At 45.1% G+C, this 16,289-nt stretch overlaps 1 protein-coding gene across 1 annotated transcript; it reads left to right on the top strand.

Annotated features, from left to right (window-relative positions):
- Positions 1-9,948: 9,948 nt before the first annotated feature.
- Positions 9,949-12,670, top strand: LOC142302624 (E3 ubiquitin/ISG15 ligase TRIM25-like). Its single transcript, XM_075343727.1, has one exon. The coding sequence runs from the start codon at positions 9,949-9,951 to the stop codon at positions 11,329-11,331; it is 1,383 nt and encodes a 460-aa protein (XP_075199842.1). The 3' UTR covers positions 11,332-12,670.
- Positions 12,671-16,289: the final 3,619 nt, after the last annotated feature.

Below are 16,289 nucleotides of genomic sequence, written 5' to 3' on the forward strand. Positions count from 1 at the left end.
CTTCAGACAGGCGGCTGCACATGGACCTTCTTTAGACAGGCGGCTGCACATGGGCCTTCTTCAGAAAGGCCGGCTGCACATGGGCCTTCTGAGCAGTGGGACTTTGCGGGTACTTCAGGATTTTAAGCCATTACGTCATAATGTGTTACCAATGGTTTTCTTGGTGACAGTTTTCCCAGCTGCCTTGAGATCATTAACAAGTTCCCCCCGTGTAGTTTTAGGCTGATCTCTGACCTTCCTCATGGTCCTGGAGACCCCATGAGATTAGATTTTTGAATGGAGCTCCAGATCGATGTTGATCGACACTCATTTTGTATTTCTTCCATTTTCTTACTATTCAACCAGCAGTTTCTCCTTCTCACCCAGCATCTTACTCATGGTTTTGTAGCCCATTCCAGCCTTGTGCAGGTCTAGGATCTTGTCCCTGACATCCTTAGAAAGCTCTTTGGTCGCCCATGTTGTAGAGCTTAGAGTCTGTGGATAGGAATCTACAGGTGAATGTAAGACAGCTGTCTTTAATGTAGGTAACGAGTTGATTAGAAGCATCTAAGGTGGGCTTTACACGTTGCGACATCGCTACCGATATATCGTCGGGGTCACGGTTGTTGTGACGCACATCTGGCGCCGATAGCGACATCGCAATGTGTAAATCCTAGGAGCGACAATGAACGAGCGTGGAATAGTCAAAAATCGCTGATCTGTGTCACGTCGTTCATTTTCATAATGTCGCTCCTGCTGCAGATACGATGTTGTTTGTCATTCCTGCAACATCACACAGCTGAAGCCGCAGGAACGACAAACATCTCCTTACCTGCGTCCACTGGCTATGCGGAAGAAAGGTGGGCAGGATGTTATGTCCCGCTCATCTCCGCCCCTCCGCTTCGATAGGCCGGCCGCTTAGTGACGTCGCTGTGACGCCGAATGCACCTCCCCCTTGAAGGAGGGATTGTTCGTCGGTTGCCGCGATGTCGCCGACCAGGTATGTGCTTGTGAAACTGCCGTAGAGCTATTGTTCGCTACGGCAGCAATCACCATATATCGCATGTGTGACGGGGGCGGGTGCTATCGCGCTGGACATCGCTAGCAATTGCTAACGATGTCGCAACGTGTAAAGTACCCCTTAGAGAGTCTGTGCCCATTGTTGCCCAGGGAGGAGAAGAAGAAGAGAAAGAGGTGCTCTGACATTTCGGTCACATTGCATTGACCATTTTTTCAGCAATAAGTGTCTGTAGGAGCCACAACTCTTAATGGATGGTAGGGGATCAAATTCTTGTTTCTCTCTGCAAAATGCAAATAATTTTATATATTTTTTACAATGTGATTTTCTGGATTTTATTTTTGGATATTATATCTCTCACTGTTAAAATTAACCTGCACTTAAAATTACTAACTGTTCATGTCTTTGTCAGTGGGCAAACTTACAAAATCAGCAAGGGGTCAAATAAATATTTCCTTCACTGTATGTTTCTCCTGCAAATCTCATGTGAACAATCCTATAACTGGCAACAGGTAACGGGAAATGTATTATATCTGTTTTTTCTTCCTGATCATTGTTATTTCCATGGTTGTATATTAGAGATCAGATGATAAATCCATGCACAGAGATTGTACGTTCTGTATTTGATACTTGGAGATATTGGGACAATCGCTGCCGCGGCTGCAGGATCCTCCTCTTTGTTGCTGCTTGATCAGTTGCTGAAAATCTACCAGAAAAGTCACAAGCAAAATGGCGGCAAAAATCTTGTTATACTTTTTTACAATATGTCCGCCGACACAAACTGTAACATTTGTTGGGAGAAGGAATAAAAGTTTATGAAATGGTGAAAATAATAATGAAAGTGGTGACTGGTAATAAATATTCATTTCTGTAACGATTGTCATTTATTGGAATAAATTTCTTATATTATCAGATAAAACATTACAGGAGTTTTTTTTTTTTTTATTTTTGCCTGCCCCTAATTCCGGATTACACAGAAGCTGTGCGCTCCATAGATCCTGTAAAAAAAGGGGTAATTTCTCCGTGTCACATTTTGGACTGGAGGATGGATTAAAAAGTGGGATTAGAATAAATGGGCAGAGATTATTGTGCTGGTTTCTTCTAGCAGATTTGGGATGGGGGCGATGTCTGAGACAGATTAAGAACACCACGTTGTTCGAAACATGTCCTCTTTGTGGGCTCCTACGACCCTGGAAAGGACATTTTAATATGCCTTTATAAATAAAGATTCTATAATTTTAAGAAAATAGCCGCTTTGGATCAGATTGCTGGAAACCCTCTCTTTCACCCCTCGATGCAAAGGTTTTGCTGACCTTCTCTTTTCCGTGCACGGTCCAAAGCAGTGGTCTCCATCTGAGCAGGTGAGCTGGATAAAAAACTTTTTCTTTTTTCTTGTAACATAAAAAGGAAGTCTTCGCATTCCACATTTCGGCCACTAAATGTAGACACAATTATGTGCAGCCTCTTCTACAGACACAGACAGGATAGGGCGAGTATATTGTGTGAATTCTATATATATTTGCGTCAATATCTTTAATGTCTGGAATCGTTATTTTTATTAAATCCTGGATGAAATATTGGAGCTTGGATTATGGGATGTTCTCAGGAATACCGCTCATATTTAAGTTATTTCTTCTGTTTCGATCTTCCAGATCTGCCATCTTTGCTTTTAGATTTTTTGTTTTCTCTCAGTTCTTTCTGGTCTTTGTTAGTTGATTCTACGTCTTGTTCCATGTTGTTTATACACTTACAGTTTTGTGTTAATATTTTGTATTGAGCTCTGGATAATATTACATTGTTTCTCTATATTTATTTGAATTGACTTGGCAAACGCTTTAAATACTTCTATAATATTCTCTTCTGTTGACGTTTGTTCCAGCTGTTCTTATATTGTCCCAATGATCTTCCTGATAGAGCTGGGTGTACTCGCAAATAACCGGGACTGGTGGGAACCGGGACTGGTGGGTCCCGGCTAAATTTTTAAAAAAAGCCCGGATGCGGTCTGGAATCTGGTACCCATATAAGTCTATGGGAATCAAAATCGGAAGATCAAATTTGTTGTTAGAAGGAGATAGAGGTGCTTCCAGGTCACGATTTCCCATCCGAAGCCAGCAATTAACCCTCATTGAATACAATGCTTTCCCCGCACACCGGCACATGTAATTGGTTGCAGTTAGACACGCCCCCACCCTGAATGGCAGTGTGTCAGCTGACTGCAACCAATCACAGGTGCCAGGATGGCCAGTGGGCAGAGAAAGCAATGCAAGTGTCTGCTGGTCAGTATTGGGGTATAAAAAAATAAATGAATTGATAAAACAATTGGTGCTGGATCTCAATATTTTGATACCAGCCCAGATAAAGGGCACGGCTGCAGACCCAGCTGCGGGCTGTATCATGGCTGTGTATCAGAATAAGGTCATAGTCACACACTTGCACGAGTCTTGCATCGCATCACCCGGCAGCAGCACACTTTCCTGACAGGAGGACGTCAGCCTTATGTATTTCTATGCAGCTGCACGCTCGTGTCCGGAGAGTGTGCGGCCGTTCCAGGTGATGCGATCCGATAGTCGTGCAAGTCATATGGCTCATGTAAGCGCACCGTAAGGCCGGAGTCATACTTGCGCGAGTCTCGCATCGCATTACCCGGCAGCCGCACACTCTCCTGACAGGAGCGGGTCGGCTGCATGTAGTTCTATGCAGCTGCACGCCCTGATGCGATGCAAGAATAGTGCGCGTGATACGGTTCGTGTGAGTGCACTGTAAGGCAGGAGTCACACTTGCACGAGTCTCGCATCGCATCACTCGGCATGGCCTGACGCAATCCAAACACGAGCGTGCAGCTGCATTGAACTACATGCAGCCGACCACGCTCCTGTCAGGAGAGTGTGTGCGGCCGTGCTGAGACTCATGCAAGTCCCTCTCAAGTGTGACTTCGGCCTAAGAGGAACCACATGCAACGTTTTTTTTTAAATTTAAGTAAATAATTTAAAAAAAAGGTTGCACAGTCCCCCCAATTTTGATACCCAGCCAAGATAAAGCTGATAGTTGGGGCTGTATTCTCAGGCTGGGGAGGTCCAGCCTAAAAATATCAGCCTCCTGCCGCCCAGAAGTGTCGCATCCATTAGATGTGACAATCCTGGAGCTTTATCTCGCTCTTCCCGCTTGCACTGGTGCAGTGGCAATTGGGGTAATTAAGAGTTAATGGCAGCCCACAGTAGCCACTAAATCCTGTATTGTAATGGCAGCGTCTATGACACCCTGTTACTAATCAGTGACAGTAAATAAACACAGACACCGAAAAAATATTTTATTTGGAATAAAATACAAAAAACACTTTCTTTCACCACTTTATTATCCCCAATACACCCTGCAGATCCGACGTAATTCACACAAGGTCCCACGACGATTCCAGCAATAATGAGCGGCGGCCGCAGGAGCAGCGTACAGCCGCACGGGAGCAGTTTACAACCGTTATGGAGCCTCGGTAAGTATGAAGCGCTCGTTTCACTCTTATTTTTTTTTCTTTTTTCTATTTAACTTTTCAAGTGCCGGATCCAGATCAAACAGCCGGAATCCCGTGCCCGACACCAGGGAAACATTGAAACCATGTGGATGCGGACTTGTACAGTCCGGTCCACTCAGCCGTACTCCTTGATCCTTATCTGAAGTATAGTAGATTGCTGATTATTTAACTTTAGGTGAGTCACCAAAATTTCTCCTGCGTTTTAATTTATTTGAGCTGTTGGAGGTGGATGAATATTCAGAATATTCTTCAACTTGTTCACAATCCTCCTCTGCTGCATCTGCCCCTGTAAGATTATGTTTATCTGAGTTTAGTGCTTTGTACAATGTTTCTGTGGGGTTTGTACCTCTTGTTTGGCTTTTGCTAATCTCGCTTCTTATATTAGAGGAGTAAGTACCTTGTGGGTAATCAGGGGTAAAATGTTCGGGCTTTCTGTAGAGACACTGATGTCTGTCTGCTTGATCTCGTTATGAGTGGACCTCTGACACATTGTGCCCACTTCTCCCGGGACAGCACGTGATCGCTCATGGGAATCCCCACAGCCCTGGGAAGGTCTATGCCTATTCTGCTGCCACGAGGGAATGGCCCGAGTCTCTGACCTGATGGGAAAAGGATTAGACCAGCTCCACATCAGAACCTTGTCTTGTTTATCTAGCGTGGCAATGGGGTTTGTGTGTGTCTGAAGTGGTGGGCTCAGGCATCTAGGTATATCTTCTCATCGCCGCTGTGTATCTCTGGAGCTGCGGTGGAGGGTGCTGTGAGGTTCTGTCATCTCCCCATCAGAGTGGTCTTTGCCTGTTGATACTAGTGCTGGGAACGGGTCCAGGCCAGCGGCTGAGGCTTAACCATTGTCATGCAAGTCTTAAGGATGCGCTGGGCTTTACCATGAGGCTGAGGGAGCTGCAAGAGTCTGAACTTTATTAGAGAGATCTTTTTTTGCTTCAAAAATACTGAAGTCAAAATAAAAAAAAACAAACACAACTCACCAAATACTGAATGTAAGCACATGGCCTTAGGACTTATGGGGCCTTGAGGTGACATTGTTGTGGTGCGGGAGAGTTATTTTCTCCAAACATCTGCTTTAAAGTCGTTTTTCCAATTTTTGTTTCCTGGGAGCTAAGTCTTACTGCCACATAGACTGAGTGCGGGCCATGTGCCCTTTACATCACACACACACACACACACACACGCACACACTGTTCAGCATTTTAATTGATTCCTTCCAAATAAATTTGGGCTATAAAATAAGTTTATGTAATACTCAAATAACCAAATACTTAAAAATAGGATCTAACAGTTTTACTGTGTTAGTGGTGAAAACATTAACTTTTTGCTTCAATTTTTCCAAATTGCTGAAAAAATGGTCAATACAATGTGACCGAAATGTCAGAGCACCTCTTTCTCTTCTTCTTCTCCTTCCTGGGCAACACTGGGCACAGACTCTCTAAGGGGTACTTTACACGTTGCGACATCGGTAGCAATTGCTAGCGATGTCCAGCGCGATAGCACCCGCCCCGTCGCACATGCGATATCTAGTGATTGCTGCCGTAGTGAACATTATCGCTACAGCAGCTTCACACGCACATACCTGGTCGGGGACGTCGCTGTGACCGCCGAACAATCCCTCCTTCAAGGGGGAGAGCGTTTGGCGTCACAGCGACGTCACTAATCGGCCGGCCAATAGAAGCGGAGGGGCGGAGATGGGCGGGACATAACATCCCGCCCACCTTCTCCCTTCCGCATTGCCGTCGGGCCGCTGGTAAGGAGATGTTTGTCGCTCCTGCGGGTTTACACACAGCGATGTGTGGAGCTACAGGAACGACAAACAACATCGAACTTGCGGCCGAACCGACATTATGGAAATGAACGACGTTACACAGATCAGCGATATTGTACGCTTCTGTACTCGTTCATCGTCACACCTAGGATTTACACGTTGGGATGTCGCTACCAGCGCCGGATGTGCGTCACTAACGAGGTGACCCTGACAATATATCGTTAGCGATGTCGCAATGTGTAAAGCCCGCCTAAGGGTCTAGAGACTGAAGATACAGTTTTATAGACTGCTGCAGGTGGACTTCTTTTATGGAAGAGGGAGGACAGCAAAAGCGAGGAGCCCCCTTAGTGAATATGAGCTGCCCAGTATTCACTCACAACACCAGGCTTTTAGGTCATAACTTACCATGCTACCACAGTTTAATGCTTTCACTCTGTGCATTAGAACAATTTTGATGCTCAGCCATGATCATGTTCCGGTTCTGTTGTAAGACGTTATAATGAAACCCTGAAGAGCACCCTGGATGAAGCTGCACCTGCTACATGCAGAGCAACTCGGCACAGATGGCAGCAGCCCTGGCACATGTTGCAAACACGTTTTCTCCAGAGGTGCTCCAGGTGCGCTGAACGTCTGTGTAGAAAATTCAATCTAGCCAAGGATTTCATCCATTATAAGTTTATGCACAAAACATACAATGCTGCCCTTCGCCTCTCCAAATAAGTGTACTTTAACACCCTCATCACCTCTCTAGCCAACAATCCTAAACGACTTTTTGATACTCTCCATTCCCTCCTCGGACCAAGAGTTCTAGCCCCAACCTCCAACCTCAGCGCAGACGATCTGGCCAATTATTTTAAAGAAAAAATTGACCATATAAGCCAGGAAATTTTGTCACAGCCTCATAACACCACACATTGTTTGGCCTACTACACTCCATTTAGCTCACTTTCACTCTTTGATCCAGTCACAGAAGAAGTTACTAGGTTCCTCGCATCTTCTCGCCCTACTACCTGCACCAATGACCCTATTTCCTAATATCTCCCTTAATCTGGCACCCCAGCTGTCAACACTCACCTAACTAAAATATTCAATCTCTCTCCTCTGGTGTCTTTGCCAGCATACACCCATTACTTAAAAAAACATCCCTGGACCACAACTGCGCTGCTATCTCCCCTTCCTCTCCAAACTCCTTGAACGCTTTGACCACTCCTGTCTAATCCGCTGTCAGATAACTCTCTCCTCGACCCTCTACAATCCGGTTTCCGATCCTTACATTCTATTGAAACTGCTCTTACTAAATTCTCTAATGATCTACTAACTGCTAAATCTAACTGTCACTGCTCCCTGCTGATCCTCCTTGATCTCTCTGCTGCATTTGATACTGTGGATCACCATCTCCTCCTCACCATGCTCCGCTCTATCGGGCTGAAGGACACCGTTACTTTTCTTCACAGGATGTTGTCACCTGTTATTCACCTATACATCAGTCCCTCCAAAATACAGATCGACTTCTACCTCTACCGCTGCGCTGGTCTATTGCAACTTACTTGTCCTCTCTACTGACGTGGAGGACGGTAATTAGTGAATTGCCAATGACAGACACAGAGTCCCTGCAGCCCATCTGTGTCAGGGGCTAACAAAGAAAGAACAATTAAAATCACCAGTGGAATATAATTACCAGCTCCGGTCTCCTGCTGTGAGAGAAACACTTCAGACTATGGGCCTCACACTTCTTACTGCTGAGGTAAAATGAAAGCTGAGTGCTGATTGATTGCTGAGGTAAACTGAAAGCTGAGCTCTGATTGGTTGCTGTGGGAATAAAGGCAGTTTTGCTGTGAGGTTTTTCTGATGACTGAGGCCCTATAAGTGTCATCCTGCACAGACCGGACAAATGGAAGAGACGACCGGAACTGTGTTCTCACAATATGGGATGAGAGGGTAAAACACATTGACCCTTCTTGGACGGTAGACATATATATTGAGGAGATATATGAGATAAATAATGGAGTGGTTGCATGGAGCGGGCTCAGGAGCTGCGATTGCCACTGTTTAATCACTTAAATCCATTATCAGTTTTTGACAGAAGCATTTAAGTGGTATGGTCCTGGTGCGGGGTCCATTCCTGAGCCCCCCACCTAACCCCTTTAACTCCTTTAGCCCCCAGGCATTTTGCATTTTTCCGGGTTTTTTTCTCCCTCTCTTCCTTCCGAGAGCCGTAACTTTTATATTTTTCTGTCAATCTTGCCATATAAGGGCTTGTTTTTTGCAAGATGAGTTGTAGTTTTAAATTGAACCATAAGTTTTACCATATAATGTAGTGGAAAACGACAAAAACATTCCAATTGCGGAAAAATTGCAAAAAAAAGTGTGATCGCACGATAGTTTTTGGGATATTTTATTCACCGTGTTCACTATATGGTAAAACTGATGTGTTGTTGTGATGCCTGAGGTGGGTGCGAGTTTGTAGACACTAAGCATGTATATGTGACGCCCTGGCCTATCAGGTCGTCACAGGGTACTGTGCAATCTGCCCTTCTGTACAGTATCCACCTCCTCCTTGGTTACGGGTCCCTGACCTTTGATGTTGCCAAAACAAGCCAATCAAAACCCTAGGAACACTCTGCACCACACCAACCAGAAACACCAGTGGCTGACCTGAGTGGAAAAGGGTCGCCCACTTGGGGGGTTGGTTAAGGGGAGGTCAGGAGTGTTAGGAGACAGTGAGTTTGTTGTCAAGTGATTCTCGAGAGGAGAGGTCAGAAGCTGGGTTCCTTGAGACTACTAGGTGGCAGACATTGGTGTAGACCTGGTAGGAGCTGGTCCCCAGTCGCAGGGGATCATGACAAGGGGCAAGGACTGTCGAGGAGGACAGCCGGCAGCCTTGTGCCATCACCGGGCAGGGGCCAGTGCATGACGGGGTACGTAGACCCTAGGTCAGGAAGGAGTTTCAGGTGTCCTGACAATTTACCCGACGAGGACGGAGCCTTCAAGATCCGTTCCCCACCCGCTCCAAAATCGGGGCACTAGCGCAACGAGGGGGATAGGACTTTCCCACTACATAGTCCAGAAAATTACAGCTGTGAACCCTGAGAGCAAGCTCACCCAATTAGCCACACTGGTAAGCAGAACCTGTTTGGTTCAGGCTAAAGGGAAAAACTAGAAGAACGAGGTGCCAAGGTAAAGGTTACAGACTAACAAGCAACACCAATGGGCATGGGATCCAGGCGTGCTCCCTCCCTGCTGCAGCAGTATCAAGAACTTTGGTTTACCACGGACGTCAGTGTCAGCGTTATTGGACTGAGTGAGAACGCAATTGCCCCTTACCGTTCCAACGGCACCTCCCTGTCACCATCACCGAATCACGGGGCATTCCCCCCTACTCGTGGAGGGGTTAACCATCTGGCTGCCTGCACCATCGCCCTCGGGTACTCCCCATAGCAGCGGTGGTACTTCACCTTACCACGCACCCCCTTTATTCTGAGTGGCCGCGTGACCCCCACCCTCGGGTCCGGAGAACCCTCGAGCCACCGCGGATCCGGATGCTGACGAGTGGGCAGCACGGATACATAGCCCTCGCAAATTGTGCAATTTCATGTTGGAACACACCCTATAAAAGAAACTTTCAGTTTCCTTTTTGTAAATCCAGAAGTCATGGCGTCTGCTGATCTGAGAGAAGAGCTGGACTGCTCCATCTGTCTAAGCACTTATACAGATCCTGTAACCCTGAGTTGTGGACACAACTTCTGCCGGGAATGTATTAATCAGATATTGAACACACAGGACGGATCTGGAGTTTATTCCTGTCCTGAATGTAGAGAAGAATTCAAGGAGCGGCCGACGCTGAAGAGGAACATAACTCTGCATAACGTAGCAGAACGTTTCCTGTCTACTCAGTCAGATCAGGAGGAGATCACCGGGATCTGCTGCACTTACTGTATTCGTTCGTCTGCGCCTGCTGTTAGATCCTGTCTGCTGTGTGAGGCTTCTCTGTGTGATAATCACCTGAGAGTTCACAGCAAAGGACCAGAACACGTCCTAACTGATCCTAGCACTTCTCTGGAGAGCCGCAAATGTTCTGTCCATAAGAAGATCCTGGAATATTACTGCACTGAGGACGCTGCTTGTATCTGTGTGTCCTGCAGTTTGGCCGGAGAACATAAGGGACACCCGGTTGAGATGCTGGATGAGGCCTCTGAGAATAAGAAAAAGAATCTGAGAAATGTTCTCCAGAAACTGATCACAAAGAGAGAGAAGACTGAGGAAAAAGTCAAGAGTCTGGAGGAACACTGGAGAAAAGCTGAAGAAAAAGCATCTGGAGAATATGGAAGAGTCACTGCTCTTTTTATAGACATCAGGAGACGGATGGACGACCTGGAGAAAAGGGTCCTGTGTGAGATCTCCAAACGGGAAGAGAAGGTGTCACTGTCACTGTCTGATGTGATCCAGAAGCTGGAAATAAAGAAGGACGAACTGTCCATGAAGATGAGGCACATTGAGGAGCTGTGTAACATGACTGATCCACTGACCGTCTTACAGGAACCAGACACCGGAGACTTGTGTGATCCTGAGGAGGACGGAGGTGATGAGGACACAGGAGGACATGATGGAGGTGATGAGGACATAGGAGGACATGATGAAGGTGAGGAATACACAGGAGGACATGACGGAGGTGATGAGGACACAGGAGGACATGATGGAGGTGATGAGGACATAGGTTCACATGATGAAGGTGAGGAATACACAGGAGGACATGACGGAGGTGATGAGGACACAGGGCGACATGATGGAGGTAATCGGGGTGCAAAGCTGATTTCTCACATATCTCACACAATATCTGATATAATAAGGGCTATAAATGGGACTTTCTATGTACAGGATCCTGCAGACATGTTACTGGATGTAAGTAATCTTATGTCAAACGACCTGAAAACTCCAATTTTGTCAAAAATATGGCAGAATCTTCCACAAACTGCGAAGAGATTGAATTTTTCTCAGGTGATGAGCAGCCACAGATTTACCTCAGGACGACATTAATGGGATGTGGAGATCAGAGAGCTTGAATTGTGGAGGGTGGGGATGTGTTACCCCAGTATAGACAGGACGGACGGTCAGTCATTTATTGGAGATAATAACAAGTCCTGGGGTTTGTGTAAAGAGAAAGTATGTAATAATCAGTATACAGTCAGACATGGTGGTGAAGGTATCCGGTTACCTTACCAGATTTCTGGTTATGGAGTCAGGATCTGTCTGGATTATGAGGCCGGGCAGCTGTCCTTTTATGAGCTGTGTGACCCCATCAGACACTTACACACCTTCACTGCCACCTTCACAGAGCCCCTTCATGCTGCGTTATGTGGAGGTCTTATGGAGATATAAGGAGGGAAACAGCTGTTGTAGAAGAAATCTAGTCAGACACTCGTGACATGACAGGGAACAGAATATATGATTGGTGGAGAATTCAGCCAATGGAACGAGCCTCGTAAAGGATCTAGTTACTTGGGGAGTTTTTATATGAAATTATTCTTTGCCGTTATTATCAGAGACGAAGAGAAAATATTTTTTTTGTAAACTGCTACAAATTTACACATCTACGTAGCGATTCTTGTAATAGTTGCACAACATTTTGAAAAATAGGGAACTAGAGAGACAATTTTACTGCAGATGACACATGAGCAAAAGTCATTGTACAGCACGAGCCTTACAGGGATTTATATCAACCATAAACCTCTTATCACTGGGATCAGTACAGATGCCCAGCTTCTTACAGGGTAAATAAGGATTATTGTGCCATAAGGAATGTCCACATGGGTCAGATAGAAAAACAGGGCTACCGTCTACCCCCCAAAAAGAAAATTATTCTGTGCCATTCCTATTTTACCGACACCCATTGGCCCCCAAACTTTTTTTTCACTCAAATGGTTCACAAAAATTTAACGTAAGTCCAATGGTTGTCCATGTAGTGTAACATATTGTTTGCAAACAGGAAGGACTTTATACTTGTGGGATCAGTATGCAGAAAAGGAGCAGAATCAATCATGTAACTATGTTCTTTTAGACTTTGTGTAGTTTCAAAATTTTCCATCCTCGTTAATGTTGGTGACCGTGACTTATTATGGACACAGATGGTGGTCCATGTAGACGGTTCCTCATGGTCAGAGTTTTGTGGCTATATGTTATTGACCTAAGAAAATATTCAAATTTTAGTAAACTCCCACTAACAACATAGTGGCTATGATTTTTAAAAAAAAATTGGTTATTTTTATCTGTTTGTATATTATTTGCACATTGTTTAACTTTCATTTAGTAAGGCTTAAAAGGGGTATTCCCATCTCCAAGATCCTTTCTCAACATGTAGTAGGATTATTAATAATAATAATAATAATAATAATAATAATAATAATAATAATAATAATAAAAATAATAATAGCAAATACCTCCACTTACAAATGTAGTATAGTTCTTCTGATTCACTGTGTCACTTACCTCATGTTCAGGGCATTGCAGGACACTAGATATCCACGGTTATGACCATGAGCAACTGACTAAAACTATATGCGTGGTCATAACCATAAATAACTAAAGTCCTGCAATGCCCTGAACATGAGGTAAGTGACACAGTGAATCAGAAGAACTTTACTACATTTCTAAGTGGAGGTATTTGCTAATAATAATAATAATAATAATAATAATAATAATAATAATAATAATAATAATAATAATAATAATAATAATAATATTATTATACCTACTATATACATTTTGGGATAGGGTCTTGGGGATGGGAATACCCCTCTAACTAGATGAATCCTTGACATATGTTCTCCCATATAATACCCATCACTGTTTATAAGTATTGCCATCCTTTCTGCTGGAAATGCAGAGATGTCCCCCTGTGACCTGAGTACTACAACAGGAAGAAATATGATTATATATTATAAAGTCTGGAGTAGAAGAGACCAATAACAATTATGGCCTGTTATACATTATGGAATTATTCCGTGATCACACAGTGACCGGCCTAAACCAGGGTCTGAAGGGTCTTTTTGTGTCATAATAATGTACTTTATGGCAATATGAGCTTTTAGGTAGAACCAAGAGCTGCAGTGAGTTACTCTGCAAGACGCTCAGGACCACATCATCAGTCAACTACTTGCTATTGAATCATCCCTTTAGTTTTGAAAGAGAAACAATTTATAGAAAAGTATCTGTATTTTGTGGTTGGACATTTCACAGATTGAAGAGATTGTCTTCTAATAGTAAAGCCCCTTCTGATTCCATATCTTTCCCCCAGGTAAAATAATAAAGCCTATACTCACCTCCTGTGCCGGTGCCCTTCCAGTGGTGTCCAGGGCTCATATGGGGTTGTGACGTCTTACAGGCCCTGCATCCAATCAGCACCGGTTTCCTTCTCCCCGCTTTCAGACCAAACAAGTCAATCAATAGGAAGTAAGCGCAGCCACAAGACTCACTTCCTGTTGATTGGTTGTTTGGTCCGAAGGTGGGGAGAAGGAAGCCATTGCTGATTGGACACGGAGCTTGTGTGATATCACAACCCCACGTGAGCACCGGAGCCACAATCCTGGACATCGCTAGAAGGCTCCGGTACGGGAGGTGAGTATAGGCTTTATTATTTTACCTGGGGGAAACATGTGGAATCAGAAAGAGTTTTCTTAGTAATGGATAACCATGACATTAATTGTAATTTAGGACAATTATAACGTTGTCATTTGTGTCTCACAGTAAGGCTGTAATCAGATTAGTTATTGTTTTTCCTTTCTGAAAATGTCAGTAAAATATTTTATCTCAATAACAGAAAACAGCATAAACCTCACATGTGAACACGGCCTATAACTAACAATAATTAATGGGAAATGTATTTACACCTGATTTTTTTTGTCTTGATAATTTTACTGATAATTATTTCTATCCGGAATGTAACACTGGTCGTGTATTAGTGATCAGGAGACAAATCCATTCACAGTTTGTAAATCCAGCTTCTGATACTGAGAGATATTGGGACAATCACTGCGGCGGCTGCAGGATCCTCCTCCATGTCGGTTTATCAGCTGCTGAAACTCTAACACAAAAGTGACAACCAAAATGTGGTGTAAACTTTTTTTTTCTTAAGCAAAATACGGACACTGCCGCAAAATACTTGTTCGGTGATAAAATACATTTTAACTTAAATTCATGAAAAGATTAATATATTAATGAAAATGGTGATTCATAATTAAAATTAATTTCTGTAACGATTGTCATCTAATAATGAAGGTTTTACTGGAGTAAATTTTGTATATTATCAGATAAAATATTAATAAAATATTACATGATGGTTTTGTTCTTCATCTTCCCCTCATTCAGGATTACACAGAATTTGTACCGTCTGTAGTGATGGGCAGATAACCGGGATCGGCGAGTCTGACCATATTTATAAAAACATAAATAAAAAATGGCTCTGGCACAGAATTTAATGCAGATGTCCGACTGTATGCTGGTCTCCATATAACTCTATGGGGACCAGAATTCGGCTCTTAAAAATGGTGGTAGAAGGGATAGGGGGATTTGTTACGGGGGGACCGGCAGATTAGGACCAGGGGGTATATATCCTAATCGCCAGTCGGGGCCCACCGTGCTCTAGATGACAAAGGAGCTGCTGGCACCTGAGGGTTAGGCGGAGACTATAGAGCTGGATGGCTCTGAGATAACCCAGGAACTCTGGGAACCGGTCACGTGTGTTGGGACACGTCAGACCGGACGACAACCCGATTAGCGTTTTGATGCACCTAGCGCTACACCAACCACGTGTGCAGGAAACACGTCAGGCCGGGTGGTAACCAGGTAGCGTTGACCGGAAGACCGCCACGAAAGCATGTAACTTTTTTTGAGCAGCGGAATCCTCAGGATTTCACTGCGCATGCTCTCTCTGGTTCCCTGCACCCGTAACCAAGGTAAATATCGGGTAACCAAGCAAAGTGCTTTGCCTAGTTATACCTGATATTTACCTACGTGTACAGGGAGCCCGACACTTTCCCACTTGGCTCCGCCCGCTCCCACACTCCACTCCGCATGTATACACACACACACACACACACACCTACTCACCTGTCCTCAGCGCCATGACCCTGCTCTGCTCCCCCCGCACTCCGCCCCTGCACACATTCTCGGCGGCCGAGCGATCAGCTGATCACCCGGCGGCCGGCTACTGGGAGCGATCAGCTGATCACCCGGCGGCCAGGTACTGGGAGCGATCAGCTGATCACCCGGCGGCCGGCTGCACGGAGCGATCAGCTGATCACCCGGCGGCCGGGTACTGGGAGCGATCAGCTGATCACCCGGCGGCCGGGTACTGGGAGCGATCAGCTGATCACCCGGCGGCCGGCTGCACGGAGCGATCAGCTGATCACCCGGCGGCCGGCTACTGGGAGCGATCAGCTAAACACCCGGTGGCCGGCTACTGGGAGCAATCAGCTGATCACCCGGCGGCCGGGTACTGGGAGCGATCAGCTGATCACCCGGCGGCCGGCTACTGGGAGCGATCAGCTGATCACCCGGCGGTCGGCTACTGGGAGCGATCAGCTGATCACCCGGCGGCCGGCTACTGGGAGCGATCAGCTGATCGTTCACAATAGTCTGCCGCCGGTAAACTGTAAAAAAAAAAAAATCAAAAACGGATTCCGTTGTTTTGCAGCATCCGTTGCATCCGTCACACAACGCAATGCAACGGATACCGTTCAACGCAAGTGTGAAACTAGCCTAAGGTCCGATAAGCGTCATCCATTACAGAGCGCACATGGGGCCGGCAGGATGGACCTGTGTCCTCACTATACAGTATGAGAGGGTAAACTCCAGCATCATGCTGAGAGAAGACAAATAATAACTGCTGTTAACAAAATAGAATGTATTAACAAAAATGTATTCTGCACACAAAAACCACAAAACAAATAGAAATGTAATTATTAAAAGGCAAAAACTAAGCTAATAGAAGCATTTCA

This window comes from Anomaloglossus baeobatrachus, chromosome 4 (genome assembly GCF_048569485.1).
Source record: "Anomaloglossus baeobatrachus isolate aAnoBae1 chromosome 4, aAnoBae1.hap1, whole genome shotgun sequence".
Classification (NCBI taxonomy): domain Eukaryota; kingdom Metazoa; phylum Chordata; class Amphibia; order Anura; family Aromobatidae; genus Anomaloglossus; species Anomaloglossus baeobatrachus.

Coding starts and splice junctions, on each gene's coding strand:
- LOC142302624 (XM_075343727.1), top strand. CDS start 9,949: ATGGCGTCTGCTGATCTGAGAGAAGAGCTGGACTGCTCCATCTGTCTA.